This window comes from Marmota marmota, unplaced genomic scaffold (assembly GCF_001458135.2).
Source record: "Marmota marmota marmota unplaced genomic scaffold, marMar, whole genome shotgun sequence".
NCBI classification, from domain to species: Eukaryota; Metazoa; Chordata; class Mammalia; order Rodentia; family Sciuridae; genus Marmota; species Marmota marmota.
Window position 1 is genome coordinate 16,299,834 of NW_025999853.1, and position 14,245 is coordinate 16,314,078.

Consider the following 14,245-nt stretch of genomic DNA (forward strand, 5'->3'; position numbering starts at 1 on the left):
TATCCCACTGGTTTTGAAAAATATTTTTATGTACCATGCTACAGAGCTCCTAAACATAAACTTTTGAGTTTTTAAAAATGTATCATAAATCTTAGTGCAATTAATAATTAAAATTTAAAAGCATGCTGAGTATCACTTTAAATGAATCAACTTAATGGAACATAAACTCAAACATTCAGTTTTCTTTTTCTTCTCTCTCCCACTCCCTGTGGTCATACTTTCCTCAGAAAAAAAGGGGGGAGGAAAAAGCAAGAAGCAATACCAAAAACTAAACCATAACAACAACAACAACAAAAAGAACCGATCCTGGATTTCATTTTCTAGTCTCTACTGTTTTCCTGTTGAATCAATTTCACATAAATGGGCAGTTTAAACAGGTTGACTCTTTAAAAAAAATTTTTTTTATTTAGTGTTTGGTACCAGGGATTAAACCCAGGAGCATTAACCACTGAGCCACATCCTCAGCCCTTTTTATTTTGATTTAAGAGACAAGGTCTCACTAAGTTGCTAAGGGCCTTGCTAAGTTGCTGTGGCTGACTTTAAACTCTCTCTCGATCCTCCTGCCTCAGCCTCCCAAGCTGCTAGGATTATTGGCGTGGGCCACTATGCTCGGCTAATCAGGTTGACTCCTGACCTTAGATAGGGAAATGCCACCCTGGCTGGCTGCATTCTAGGCCTTCCTCCTTCCATTGGGATTCCCCTTTTTCCAGGAGGGTAGAGCTTCTGCATACCCTCATTTCTTCCCCTATTTTTGGCAAATCAAAGAAGAGTTGCTATGAGAAGCAAGGCAATCAAAGCCAAAAACAACAGGCAGGGCAAAGAACCAGGGGGCAGGTGAGCTGTGGCTGCCTGGGCACCTGTTTCCCTTGCGTTCTGCCTACTGCTGTCTGTAGGTGTCAATCAGTCAAGTCCTTCCAACACCCAAGCTCCAGGCCTAGGGGATTTGGCTCCTGATCAATCAGCAAAGCGCCTAATTAATATGAGGACTTATCTGCAGCCTGGGGTGCATTTCAAGTGGCGTTATCCTAATATAATGTTTCCCTGTTCTCTCTCTCCTTTCTTAATTATTATAAATTCAATTTTGACTCAGGTTTTCTTGATACGGTTGTGACAAATTAATGCTTGTTTCTCCCATGTCCTCTCTTTTAATGATCCTTCTGACTTCAATTTTTATGGTTTTTCCCAGGTGCCTTTCAAGATTACACATAATTTGGAGTTAAATCAGTTGGCCCTTTTCAACTATTTCTCGTCTCCGAAGTAATGCAGCACTGTTGCTGGGATTTTTTCTTTTCTTTTCTTTTTTGAGACACTCAGCTTGTAACAGTGTTCCTTTACCCTGGTCACTCCGTCTTGCTCTTGATTACTGAATTTAGAAGATAGGAATATTTCTTTTTTTGGGCCACAGATTATTCTATTCAGCACTCAAGGGCAATCATTAACTGTAAAAGGCCACACAGTACTCCTGTTGATGGTCGAAATCTCTGTTATTTTATTGCTATTAAATTCTTAATGGGGATCTCAGATTGCTGGGAAATCGGACTCAAGTTGCAACCTTTGCTGAGGCCCTGCGAAGTCATCTATCTGATTCAGGGACTTGAACTCCCCTGCCTGAGCAGAGTACTGCCATAGAAATGGATGAGGCAGCAAATGGCAAATCTTGGTGCCCAGTCATCTTGGAGGATAAGTTAAAAAAAAAAATACAAGTACAAAAAGTTGAAATCTTATTTATAGCCTTCTTGATTTACAGTACTAAGGGTTGGCTCCAAAAACATGTGGGTGTTTTATGGAGGTATCCCAACCTCCAGACACAGCATCGCACATCATGGTGTCCACTTCTAGAATTATGGAGAAGCTGGAAACTGCTTACTGCATGTGTCTGGGTTTCTGAACTCTAGGCTTCTAGCCAAATGTAGCTGACAAACTTCTGGTAAGGTGATACAAACTCTCCTTTGACCTGGAGAGATTTCTGACTTTGCTTAGAAGTCTAGACTGAAACATGAGTGCTTACAGGTTCCAGAGGTTGGGTCTCTGTGGTTGGGTCACCAGTTCCAGACCAGAAAATAAAAGCAAGATGGCGGAACTGGGGCATCCAGACGTGGAGGTGATGATACAGAGGATGAGTGAGGACCTCGCCAAAGTCTTGGGAGGGTAAATGAAGAAGGCTGAGTGAGTGGGTGAGGAAATGGAGGTGTCTGAACAGAGGTGAGACCCAAAACCCAAAAGGCTAAGTAGACTACTCTTCTGAGTTCTACAACAATTAATCATTTCGTGTTGCTGTTTCTACTAAACAAGGATAATACAAATGGGTCAGCTGAAGAAAAACTGCCCAAGAAAAGCATAAACATTGCTAAAATGCCTGTTATCCACAACCCAAACTCCATCCACGTCTGCTTTTCTTCCTTTTGGCTGAGCGTACTCCTCACTTCCAATTGAGAAGTAATAGTGAATAATCTAGTAGCTGCAATGTAAGTCAAGCAGATAAACACAACAAATTGGCGAGCCCACAATTTATTGATTTCTAAATGAATTAGCTCACTTCCCTGCTACCAATTCAGTGCTAAACTGGTAGTAAAATAAAGCAAAAAAAAAAAAATCATCCCTTTGAACTTCCAGCCCTACTAGGTTTTTGTTCCTGGACAAAGACTAATCACCAGTGACCCATCACTGCTTTTGACCCTGATCAATGCAATTAATAATTATCTGCCTTCCTGCTCTGCTCCAACTTAAGCCTAGATTTTTGAACCAAGTGTATTATCTACAGCTGCCTTGGAAAAGCAAACACCTTCATTATTATTCAAGACTCAACCTTAGGAATATGATCAATGCTTCTTTACCTCAGGGAAGAAAGTTCTCAGAGCAAAATGTTTGTAGTCAAGGAAGGGAACAGTTCCAAAACTATCAACCACATCCAATTTATCCATCTGCAGCTCAGCAAAGCCTGCAAAACAGAATCCCAAGAGTAATATTTTAACTCCACAAACAATGGATAAGATCTTCTGCTGTTTTGTCTAACACAGAGTATGACCTTGGTTTTCATTAAAGAAGAAACAATAGATAATTACTTGGTTGGCTGCAGAGAAGAGCTAAAATAAAACACAAAGCCAGGCCCAGGCCCTGCTGTTCTCTGGTCTTCTATTACACAAACAGTTCTCACTACTGCGGCCATCGCCGTGTAAGGGTGAAAATTAAAATATGAGTAAAATAGGCTTGTTTTTCTACAAATAAAATTTTGGACTCACCATCGCGGATCTCCTTCCGGAGTTCGCTTTCCAGAAGCTCCAGCTGTTGACTTTGTTTGCGACTTAGTTCCTTTGATTTCTGCCTGGTCACCCCTACGGCCGCTGGGGAGACAGAGGTGCTGCATCAGGCAGACGTGCAGACGTGTACATTTAAAAGAACAAAACCGAAAAGGAGGAAAAGAATCAGGGGTGGAGAGATGGAGAGAGGGAAACTAGAAAAGAGCATTTAAGAGCTGGATGATATAAGGAAGATTTCCCAGGGAGAGGTCACTGTCAAGAGGAAGATGCTACAGAAAGAAAAAAAAAATCCACTCATTTTAAAAGTGAAAACTAAATCAAATAACCTTCGCTTGTAACCAAAGATCCCAGCTGGCTGAAAAGTAATGAAACAGGCCACGTTTCCCTACAGCCACAGGCCACTGATATTGTTCCATTCTTTTTTCAATGTTTCTAAACATCCCTGGAGAAATAACAGTTGTGAGGCAAATGCAGAAAGAAACCACAGATCCTCCGTTGGCTACATAAGCCAAACTTGCATAGCTCTAATGGGGTGACATAATGGGGAAGCCATAGGACCCCCCCCCCAAATCTAAACATTGCTTCTTTCTCTGCCCCATCTTGCTTCTGACCCTGCTGTGGAGGAAGTAAGCAGAATGGATTCAGTGCTTTGGTTCAGGTCCCTGCTCTGTCATTTGCTAACTGTGTGACCTTGGATAAGTTCCTTAGGATCTCTGTGTCTGGTTGCTTTATCTGTAAGAGTGCCCGCCTTATAGTGATGGATAAGATCCTGTTGACAGGATCATAAGAAATAACTCACCGAAAAACATTTAGAACTGAATCTTTAAGGAGAATGAGTACTCAACAAACTGTCAACTCTCATTATTGTTCTAGAAAAAGTTTCTCCTCATTTAACAGAAATTACAAAATAAAAGGGCTCTGCTACCTATAGGTATAAATGGTACCGGAAGGGACTGCAGCACAGAGGTCGCAGCCCTAACCAAGACATGCACCGTGCGTCTCCAAGATAGGGCTGAGTATGTAGGGACCCTCAAACTTACTGGGCCACAGAACCCCTTTCCAGGACTGTGGCTTGGTTCCTCAGGCTGCACTTTGAGCAACACTGACTCAGGCATGCAAAGGGCGTTAGCGGGCCACATCCATAGGTCATAGAACCTTTCATGGCAAAACCTATGGGTTCTGAGATGGCAGGCCTGGGCCGGGTGCGTTTAGTGTGTCTGCTTGTGACAGAATGGAGGGACTGAAAGTATACTTACTCAAACTGCTGGTGACAACGTGCTCTCTGGAATGTGGAAGAGGGGATGAGCACTGTGAAGGGCTTTGCAGACACAAACAGAGCAATGTGCCACAGTGAGCCTACTTCACCTTAAAGAACAGAAACAACGTCTACAAATGGAGCACAGGGAGTGGGATGGAGAGCCACACAGAGCTCAGAGAATCACTGAGCTGACGTGACTCTCCGCTGAGGCTAGTATGTGTATGAGGTTGCTTAAGAACAGAGGAATCTCAAAGCAGAGGCCAGCATTTGGACTTTACAAGTGACCTTCTTAGCTGAAGCTAACACAGCCAAGACTTTATGAAAATATCAAGCCCAATTTGAGATTCTAGGTAGATGACGGAGCTGGGCAACTTGGGGAGAACATAAAAGATACCTGAATTAATCAACAGGACAAAAGGGGATCTCTGAAAAGTAAATGCATTCCATTAGGCCTATTAATCAAACACACCCCTCTCTCCTTCACTGGACTGGGAACTATTCAAGGCAAAGGACAAGGCTGTAACTCATCTCTCCAGCCAGAGATTTGCACAGTTAGCAGCAACATAACAGAGACTCAGTAGAAAACAAGGTGAATGGATGCAGAGATGAATGAATGAACAAATGAACAAGGGAGGTAGGGAGTAGATACCAGGAAAACTTCAGCAACTGCCTCTACTAGCCTACAATATTAGAAAGGCAATGCTTGTGTTGCATCGACAAATAGGAAGTACTCCATCAGTAGGTGAGAAGACCTCTTCTAAAAGGGAATGAAAAGCATCTCAGAACCAGAGGTCACAAACTCAATGGCAACAGGGAGCAGGTCCACGGGTGGGGTGAGTGATCTCTGGGGAGATGACAAGACTGTGGTAAAACCGGGGAGCTCGTGTCCTCTCTCCAGGGGGCGCCCCTACAAAGCTCTAGTGAACTCCTGCCAGAAACCTACGGGCTCCAGTGATTCAGCTCTTTCAAACTTCCAAGAAAAAACTTTAAATAATTTAAAAATATTGTCAACTTCTTTCAAGTTTTAAAAGATTCTGTGTAGCCCAACAAAACACACCCTGGGCCCAATTCAGCCAGGGGACTGTCACCACGGGAGCCCTGTGTTCACAGGAACCTTGGAACATTGCAAAAGATGACGGAGCACACTTGGCAAAGTCTAGCTCTGTCAGGAAAAGCAGGGCTGGGTAGGGGTGGTCTTTGGTAGAGGGAGAAGGCAGGACGAGGTGACCAAATCCTGGGAATCCATAGTCCCTGAAAATGCTGAAGGAATAACGTAGATGGACATTTTCCCATCAGAAGTCAAAGGACGGCAGAAGCAAAGTGGATCATATGTCTTAAATACCAAGACACCATCTTTTATTAATGAAGCATCCTTAAAAATATATATATCTTTCCAAAGCCCTCTATGTGCGCCTATCATTCCCATCCCCAAGTTTTGATTTGGGTTTTCACCCGTTAACACTTAATTGAAGCAAACAGATCCTAAAAGCTGGAAGTCTGCCTGCCTGACGAGAAGCCCCGGGGAATAATCTCTCTGACAAAATTAAACAGGACACTTACCAAAAATGACAATCACCAGCAAGACGGGGAGCACAATCAGAAAATACCAAGTGGAAGGGACAGACTCCTGCTCCACATAAAGCTCCAAGTTTCCCAGTCTGACCTATTGGGACAGAGAGTGTCGTTAGGCCCAAGGGACTTGAGCATCATACCTGTGTACGTCACTTGTCCCCCAAGTGGTGTCCCCCGAGATACAAAAAGAAGCAGTGAGTGAGGTAGGATTCTGAGTTCAAATCCCACCCCGGGGAGAGATTAGCGAAGTGTCCTTGGGCAAATCAAGAACATCTACTGTGCCTCCGTTTCCTGATGCGTCAGCTGAGGTGTGAAGACTAGACCTGTGGCCTTCAAACTCTGGCCCTCGTTGCCCTGAGAGCCATAAATTGCAGGAGTGGCCCAATAAAGAGGCAGAAGCCCCCCTGCCTTTTATTCTACGAAGGCAACTGGACTTCATTCTTTCTACGCCTCTGCTCCTTGGTGGGTTGATTTTGAATAAAGCATCTTATGGTGAAAACCAGTTTGACGATGCCGACCGGACCGTCCCTGAGAGCTTTCTCCAGCTTTAGCTATTTTGGGGGTGGGGTGGGGAGAGGGTAATGAAAATTTCATAAAACTTGAAAAGGGAAAAACTGTTCTCTATCCTTCTTTCTCTGTAGGTGTGCACAGACGCATTAAGACACAGTTCCATGCTTAGAACCGTGGTTGCTCCTGTGGAGACACCGAGCAAAGAGGAGGGGTGGATTCTGGACCAGCCAGCCCAGGTTCTCCCTCCCAGCCCGACTAGCTGCAGGATCTTGAGTTAGTTACCAACTAGTCCTCAGTCTCCTCATCTCTGAAAATGGGATGCTCTGCTGGGCTGTTGGGGGCTAAATGCACTCTACCCTTTTAGTACATTGGCTCATGGTACCCCTGCTCAAAACTCAAAGCCGCTTTCCAGAGCTCCAAAGCCAAGCCCTTGCCATGGCCCACAAGGTCCTAAAGATCTCCCGCTCTCCCTGTTAACGCTCTAACCTCCTGAGAGAGCTCCCCCTTGCTCCCTCCACTCCAACCACACTGATGCTCAAATACACTGCAGGCTGTGGCCTCCGGCCCTTTGCAGCTGTAGTGGCCTCTGCCCAGGACACACCAGCTCAGCTCACTGAGGGCTAGCTCTCTCTCCTCCCCCGGGGGCCCTTGCTCAGATGTCACCTTTCAGGTAAATGCTGCCTTCTTCTGTCCACCACTGGACACTCCCCGCCTCCGCTTCAATTCCCCTTACTTCATCTTCCTCCCTAATGTTTGCCCCCACCCACCACATTTCTAACTTTTTCTCTGAGCTATGTGTCTCTTTACGTAAGTGCCATAAGGACAGGTTTGAGGTTTTTGCTACTATGTCCCCATCACAGTGTAGACACTCGGACTGTGTTGTGAATGGGGAGGAACATTAGCATCACTCCTTCCAGCCACCATGAAGGTGGGAAGGCCTGTGTCCAGCTGGTGTCTATTTATAGTTATTGTTACCCACTTAACCAGATGAATGAAGGGAAGCACAGGGAAGTCAAATGACTTACCTATGGACACACAGCTCTTAACTGATGCAGCTGGGATGTTTTTGCCTTCCAATCTCATATGTTCATTTTCTTGTCCTGTATCCAATTATTTATGACTATAGATCATAAAGTTTTTTTTTTTTTTTTGGCAGTGCTGGGGATGGAACTGGAATTCGGAGCCTTGCACATGCTAAGCAAGTGCTCTCCCATGGAGATGACATCCCCATTTCCATAAAGCATTTTTTCATATAGACTTTCAGACCCTCAAATGTGGCATATGTTAGAAAGGGTGACTTCTAATATGTTTCCCTTCTCAGAGGTCCCACATCTTAATTGTGGGACACAAATACACACTGAAGTGATAGGTCCCAAATATCTGTGAAAAGAAGGATCCCAGGAAGCATGACTTCATGGGGAAGGAAGTGGCTTGTGACCCATAGGTTACCAGGTCTCCCTCAGACTCTGATGTTACTCTGGGTGTGCAGAAAAGGCCTTTGTTTGGGGTTATTGCTCAGACATGTCACCTCCACATTTGGGAAAAGAATGACAGCTCATTTGTCAGTGGGTCTGGAGATTCTGCTCGCAGATGCTATGGTCTAAATGTATGGCTAGAACAAAAGCTATCAAGACTCATTAGTATTATACACAATGGTGTGTTCAATGCTTTGACATTCAAACAGGAAAACTGGTGGATTGTGCCAGCTATTTTGGAAAAATTATGCTTGGGCTTGTGGTACCAGCTTTGTTTGTTCTATTTAAAGTGACGATCTAAAGATTCATGAAAGATTCCATTCTGGCCCCCAGGTTAGCCACTGAGCTACCAAAACTCAGGTAAAGATAGCAGGTGGCACTGTCAGGTGACTCACACGGACTTTCTTGGAAGAAGTGGCGATGCTGTTGGCGTTCCTGATGTTTTGAATTTTGCAAAGGATGGTGGTGAGATCTTGGTTTCTGGTAATATTTTCAAAACTGCAATTTAATTGCTTATTTTCCCCATGGAAGAGTGTAATTTCAATGTCTTTCTTGGAAATGTTGAAGTTGTCGTTTTCTTTCTGTGAAAAAAAAAAAAACAAAGATGAAGAAATTAGGACACACGTGGAAAGTCGCAGCACAGCACACCTATACAGCCTGGGCGTGGGAGCATCCCATCCGGAGAGCAGAGAAACATACTTGAATTTTTACTTCCAGTTCTGTGTCAATCTCAGATTCGACTCGATACCCTGTAAATCTGGGGTCCTCGAGATACTGCAAGGTTCCACAGTCCAAGTAGGTGTCTTGTACTCTCAGCTTCACAGCGACATTCGTACGCGCTTTTGAACTCTTTAAGCTGGGGGCCAGAAACATGCAGAAAGTCGCCATACAATGTTCAGAGACCTGGGAGAGAAGCAAAGAGCAACTTAATAACCGAAGGTCCCCAGCTCTGGTCTCTAAGAGCTAAGTGACCCAGGCAACCAAACTTCTTGCAACTTCTGTTTTCCTGTCTGTCTAATGGGGGTAGCAACACCATGTACCTCAGAGGATAAAGTGAATCCTAAATTAAATCAAATGAGATAAGGTCTCATTCAATTAAAGGAGGGGTACATTGGAAAAGATTACACACACACAAAAATGCTTAGGATGCCGTCTTGCACATGGTTAGCACTCAACACATTATTATTTTTTTAAAGATATAGATAGATGGATATAGAATATAGACATATTTAGTTGTAGTTGTACACAATACCTTTATTTTATTTGTTTATTTTTTTGTGGTGCTGAGGATCGAACCTAGCACCTCGCAAGTGCTAGGCGAGTGCCCTACTGCTGAACCACAACCCAGCCTCTCAACACATTATTACTAAACCTGTAATAATGAAAGCTGTCAGAAGGTTATGCAATGGCAAGATAGGCTCTGTAGAGGCTGATGCAGGCTCCAGAAAGGGGAAGACGTTGGCCCAAAGGGCTTAACTGTCTTTTGAGGGAGTCCAGCTAAGTCCCCAGAAATTTCTGGAAGAACAGAGCACAGAGCACAGCCCCTGGCTAGAGCCAGCTCCTGATCTGATTGCGGTGGGCTGAGTCACTCTTTGTTGGGGAGCCTCCTCCAGATCATTAGCAGAAGTCGGTAACCACAAGGAGGAGGAGAAGGCTGCTTGCAGGAGAGACGGAGGATGGGAGAAAATAAAAGTCAAAAAAGAAAAAAAGGACCCCAATAAGTGAAGAAGGAACAACTGGAAACCATGCAGAAAAAATGGGGCCCGATGGACAGGTTGATTGAAAACAGCATCAACGACATAAATACATTGTCATTTTTGGGTGTTCAGAGAGGAAGGGGAAGCTGATAAATGTTTAAAGAACAACTGAGGCTCAGGAAAAGAAAGCTCTCAGGGTGGGGAAACTAGCTGCCTCTTGGCTTTCGCTGATGCTGAAGCGTGAAGGGCAGGACGAGGTACATTTGAGACTGGCATTTGGACAAGAAACCTCCCTCCCACCTTACACTTTATGGAATGACCCCGTCTCACTTTTCTATCACCTTTGTGTGATAAGATGAAACCACTGAACCCACCTCCTCAGCAGGCTTGGCCCCAAGCAGGTTGGCTTTTTACTGCCTTCTGGAAAGTTCTCCAGCCACGGGGTCACCCAGCCTCGCTGTTCTAAAGACCCCACATGTTCATACCAGTGACCAACTCCAACAGTGCTCTTTTTCAAGCCATTTCTCAGTCACCTTCCTGGCTAACCTATTTTCTTTCCCAACTTCGAGTGGAGCTGTTCTTCCAGACTCTATCCGAGGAGCTCCTTCCTCCATCCTGGGTGCTCTTGCTCCCATGCTGTTGTCCCCACCCTGCTTCAATGCTAAGGGAAGCTGGGCCTCTCTCGTGTCACCATGGCCAGCCCACTGACCCATCCCATGGATGACAGCCAGCGGAGAGCCCAGACAGAGATGCTCACGTTTCAGACGCAGGGGGATCCTGCAGGAGCATCTCCGTCAGTCTCCCACCCTTTTTTCAGTTCCTGCCTCTCTGTCCTCTGCACCATTGCCAAATAGTGACTTCAGTGTACTCAAGTCACTTGCTGCTCCAGGACCTTCAAAAGCTCTCCATGGCCACAAAATTAATGGCAGGGTTTTCAGTGTGACACTTTCTTGCATGAACTCAATATGGTTTCGCAGCCATCCTCCTTGCTCATCCTTGACCCATCCACTGGATTCCAGCTAAACAGGCCTGAGCCACAGTCCCATCCAGAGCAGGTGAGGATCTTTGTACCAAGAATTGAACCCAGGAGTGCTTAACCACTGAGCACATCCCCATCCTTTTTATGTTCTATTTTGAGACAAGGTCTCACTAAGTTGCTTAGGGTCTCGCTAAGTTGCTGAGGCAGGCCTTGAACTTGTGATCCTCCTGCCTCAAGTTGCTGAGATTACAGGCCCAGCTCTGCAGCAGTCTTAATTCCATCCGTATGTAATTTTTCTTTCAATGAGACACATAGTGTCTTCTTGGACTATATAGGGTCTCTGAGATGGAAGGGAACTGAGCACCTAGCACTCATTATCACCTTGTGATGACAACTTTCAATCCCAGCATAGATTTGCCATGTCCCTCCATGAAAGCAGTATGTTTGTCTCATCTTTTGTTTATGCACCCTGAAAAACATTTTGCCTGCAGTGGGTGATCAATAAATTGTGCCTGATTTGGGAACAGCATTTGGAAAGGAGAGCATCCACTAGCATGCTTAGACCATGCCTCTGGTTAGACAGTCAGTCAAGCAACTGGAAGTGTTCGTATCACGGACACATGACCCATGTGTGAGGCTTGGAACTGGCTCTGAAGCATGTCTAGACGTGCTTAGGATGAATCAGGAGGCCCTGTAGCTAGGCCTGAGCCACACTGGGCCCAAGTAGAGACAAAGTCTGTCATCACCCTAAGTGGTCAGATGGGGCCCAGAGAGGCTGTTCCCCTTATATCTCTCATCAAAGAGAGAAAAGGGGAAGAGAGAAGGGGAAGAACATTGAGGAAGCGCTTAGAAATACAATTGAAGTCCCCAACCTGTATCTAAAGTCCCTTATTTCCTTCCTTGTTCTTGACCTTGGCAGCCTCCATCTAGAGATTCTGAGAGAACCCTGATGCTCTGATGGGAGAACTGAGCAGTGGGTGGGGACCCAACCTGCCCTACAGTTTCCACCGTGAGGAGATGGAAGGCAAGGGAGGGTGAGAGCAGAGCGAAGGGTCCAGAGGAGACCAGGGCAGGAGAAGAAGCATGTGACGGGATTCCTGGGACCTTAGCAAGTCTCCCGCCTCTTTGAACTTCAGCTCTCTGTGCAAGGGGAACACCTCCACCTACCCTGCCCAGAAATGCCATCCTTCACATCACACCTCAACCATGCACAGAACATTTTCACACTTATTCATAAGCATTGTCTCATTAAAGTGACTTGCCACAAATCACACAAGCAGCAAACGGCAGGCCTTGTCATACCAAGTTCATTTCCCGAAATGCTTAACTATTAGTGTGAGGTCTTGTTATTTCTGGTATAGCTCAGATAGTATGTATCATGCAATAGGAAAAAAAAATTTTCTAAAAATAGGTAAATTTTAAAAGTTTATAAAACCAAAGACACAGAAATAAAGAATACTCCTCAACAAAGCTTAGAGTCATGAAAACAAACTCATTATTGGAAATACTGAATAGTTATTCACTTGGACTAAAAAGTTTAAAAAAAAAAAGAAAAGAAGAAAAGAAAATAACTATTGTGACAAAGCAGTAGAAGACTTACATTTATGTTTCCTTTTAGTTCATGTGAAATGATTAAGTTGTCAATGACATCAAAATTTCTGCCCACAATCGTTATATTTTGACCACCACTGGAAGGAAAGAAACAACAGGTTGTTGGCATGGATGAACAAAACTGTTGATTGAGTCACATTTAATAATAAACTCAGTAATGTCAGGGAGAAAATTATTTAAATTTTTTTAAAAATTTTGAGACAGGGTGTCTCACTAAGTGGCTGAGGCTGGCCTTGAACTTGTGACTCCCCTGCCTCAACCTCCCAAATTACTAGGATTTCAGGCATGTGCCCCAGGGCCCAGCTTAGAAAAGTAATTTAATTTCAAATGCAAAACAACTTCAAGAATCTTTGAGTTTATTAGCCACAAATTCATGGTTTTAAAGACACATTAAAAAAAAAATCCAGGTCAGATGCTATTTTAATTCTAGGAAAATGCCCAAATTCCTTAATAGAATTTGAGTTTGTTGTGCCATTTCACCATGTATAATCAGATCATCAGCTGTACCTTGAAAAGGTTTCAACTGAAGAGAATTTTGTTTGATTGCTATTTAATCTATATGAAGATTCTTCAATCTGACAATTTTCAAAATCAAACTCCCAACCTACCAATTATATTTTATTTAGGGAAACAGGGAATACTTAGGATAAGGTAAAATTATAAACAACATTAAAAAGTATAAATTCCAATATTTGGGAAACCATATAAATAACCATATAAGGGGAGGCTATATTTATCTCGGCAAAACCAAGCCCAACTGACCTCATGTATTCTCGGTGCATCATTAGATATAAACCAAGTGGTCACTGGGCGTGAAATAAACAGCTGGCGTCCCCATTCTCATGGGTCACCAGACACTCATTCTAGGGGACAGGAGCCTGTGTATGTCAGGTCCAACAGCCGGCTGAAGCCCTGATGATGAGACCAGGGGGTGGACAACAGCAGGCCAAGTTGTGTAGGGCAGAGAGGAGACACTGGGCCCCAAGCCCTCCAGCTGCAAGGGGGCAGGGCTGAGCTGGCCTCCTGCCAACCTATCATGATTACTAGAACACCAATCCCAGCATCGTCATCTGCTGATGGCCAGACTGCAGAGCCCCATTTTTGCTCAAAGCACAAAGACTCAGAGCAACCAAGACACACAGGCTAAGAACGTCACAGGTGATGGGACAGTGAGAAACCCCCTTACTCATTGCAAAGCAGAGTACTGTGGGGGCTTGGTACAACATCCTTGGCCACACTACCTGGTAGTCAGGCCATGTTGCTGGAACTCTCTCCGTGCCTTGGTTCATGCTCTACCAAAGGGATGACCCATAAAGGTCTCTCAGGCTTGTGGTGAGGACTAACCAGGTTGGTAGGTGGGATTCACCAAGCACATTGCAAGTGCCACTTGCACGTCTGCTTCTATACACAGGACAGAAGCAGTCTCAGAGCTGGGGAGTCCCATGCAACAGCCTTGGCTTTGAAGCTTTAATGTCCTTATACCACTGAAGTGGGCCAAATTGTGCCCTTGTCCTAAACCCCAGTACCTCAGATGTGACTATATTTGGAGATTACTGGGAAGGACCCTAATCCAATTTGCCTAATGAAGAGGAGATTAGGACTCAGACACAGAGGGAAAAGCCTGGTGAAGGCCCAGGGAAAAGCCACCAGGGAGACGCCTCAGAAGAGCCAAGCCTGCCAGCACCTCCACCTCAGAAGTCCAGCTCGAGAACTGGAAGGAAATGGATTTCTCTTCTGGTTTGTTTTTTTGGTTTTTGCAGTACTGGGTATTAAACCAAGGGCCTCATGCACTTGCTAGTCAAGTGCTCTACTGAGCTACATCTCCAGCCCTACGGAAATAGATTTCTGTTGTGTAAGCCATCCCCAGTCTGCCATACTTTGTATGG

At 44.6% G+C, this 14,245-nt stretch overlaps 1 protein-coding gene across 1 annotated transcript in view; it reads right to left on the reverse strand.

The window, feature by feature from the left end:
• Plxnc1 (plexin C1) overlaps positions 1-14,245 on the reverse strand; it is a 147,043-nt gene that overhangs the window by 50,390 nt on the left and 82,408 nt on the right. The window contains exons 12-17 of the mRNA XM_015482588.2: positions 12,349-12,436; positions 8,772-8,975; positions 8,468-8,653; positions 6,076-6,178; positions 3,240-3,341; positions 2,835-2,938 (exon numbers count right to left, since the gene is read on the reverse strand). Coding sequence (XP_015338074.2) covers positions 2,835-2,938; positions 3,240-3,341; positions 6,076-6,178; positions 8,468-8,653; positions 8,772-8,975; positions 12,349-12,436 — 787 coding nt within the window. The remainder of the gene's footprint in view (positions 1-2,834; positions 2,939-3,239; positions 3,342-6,075; positions 6,179-8,467; positions 8,654-8,771; positions 8,976-12,348; positions 12,437-14,245) is intronic.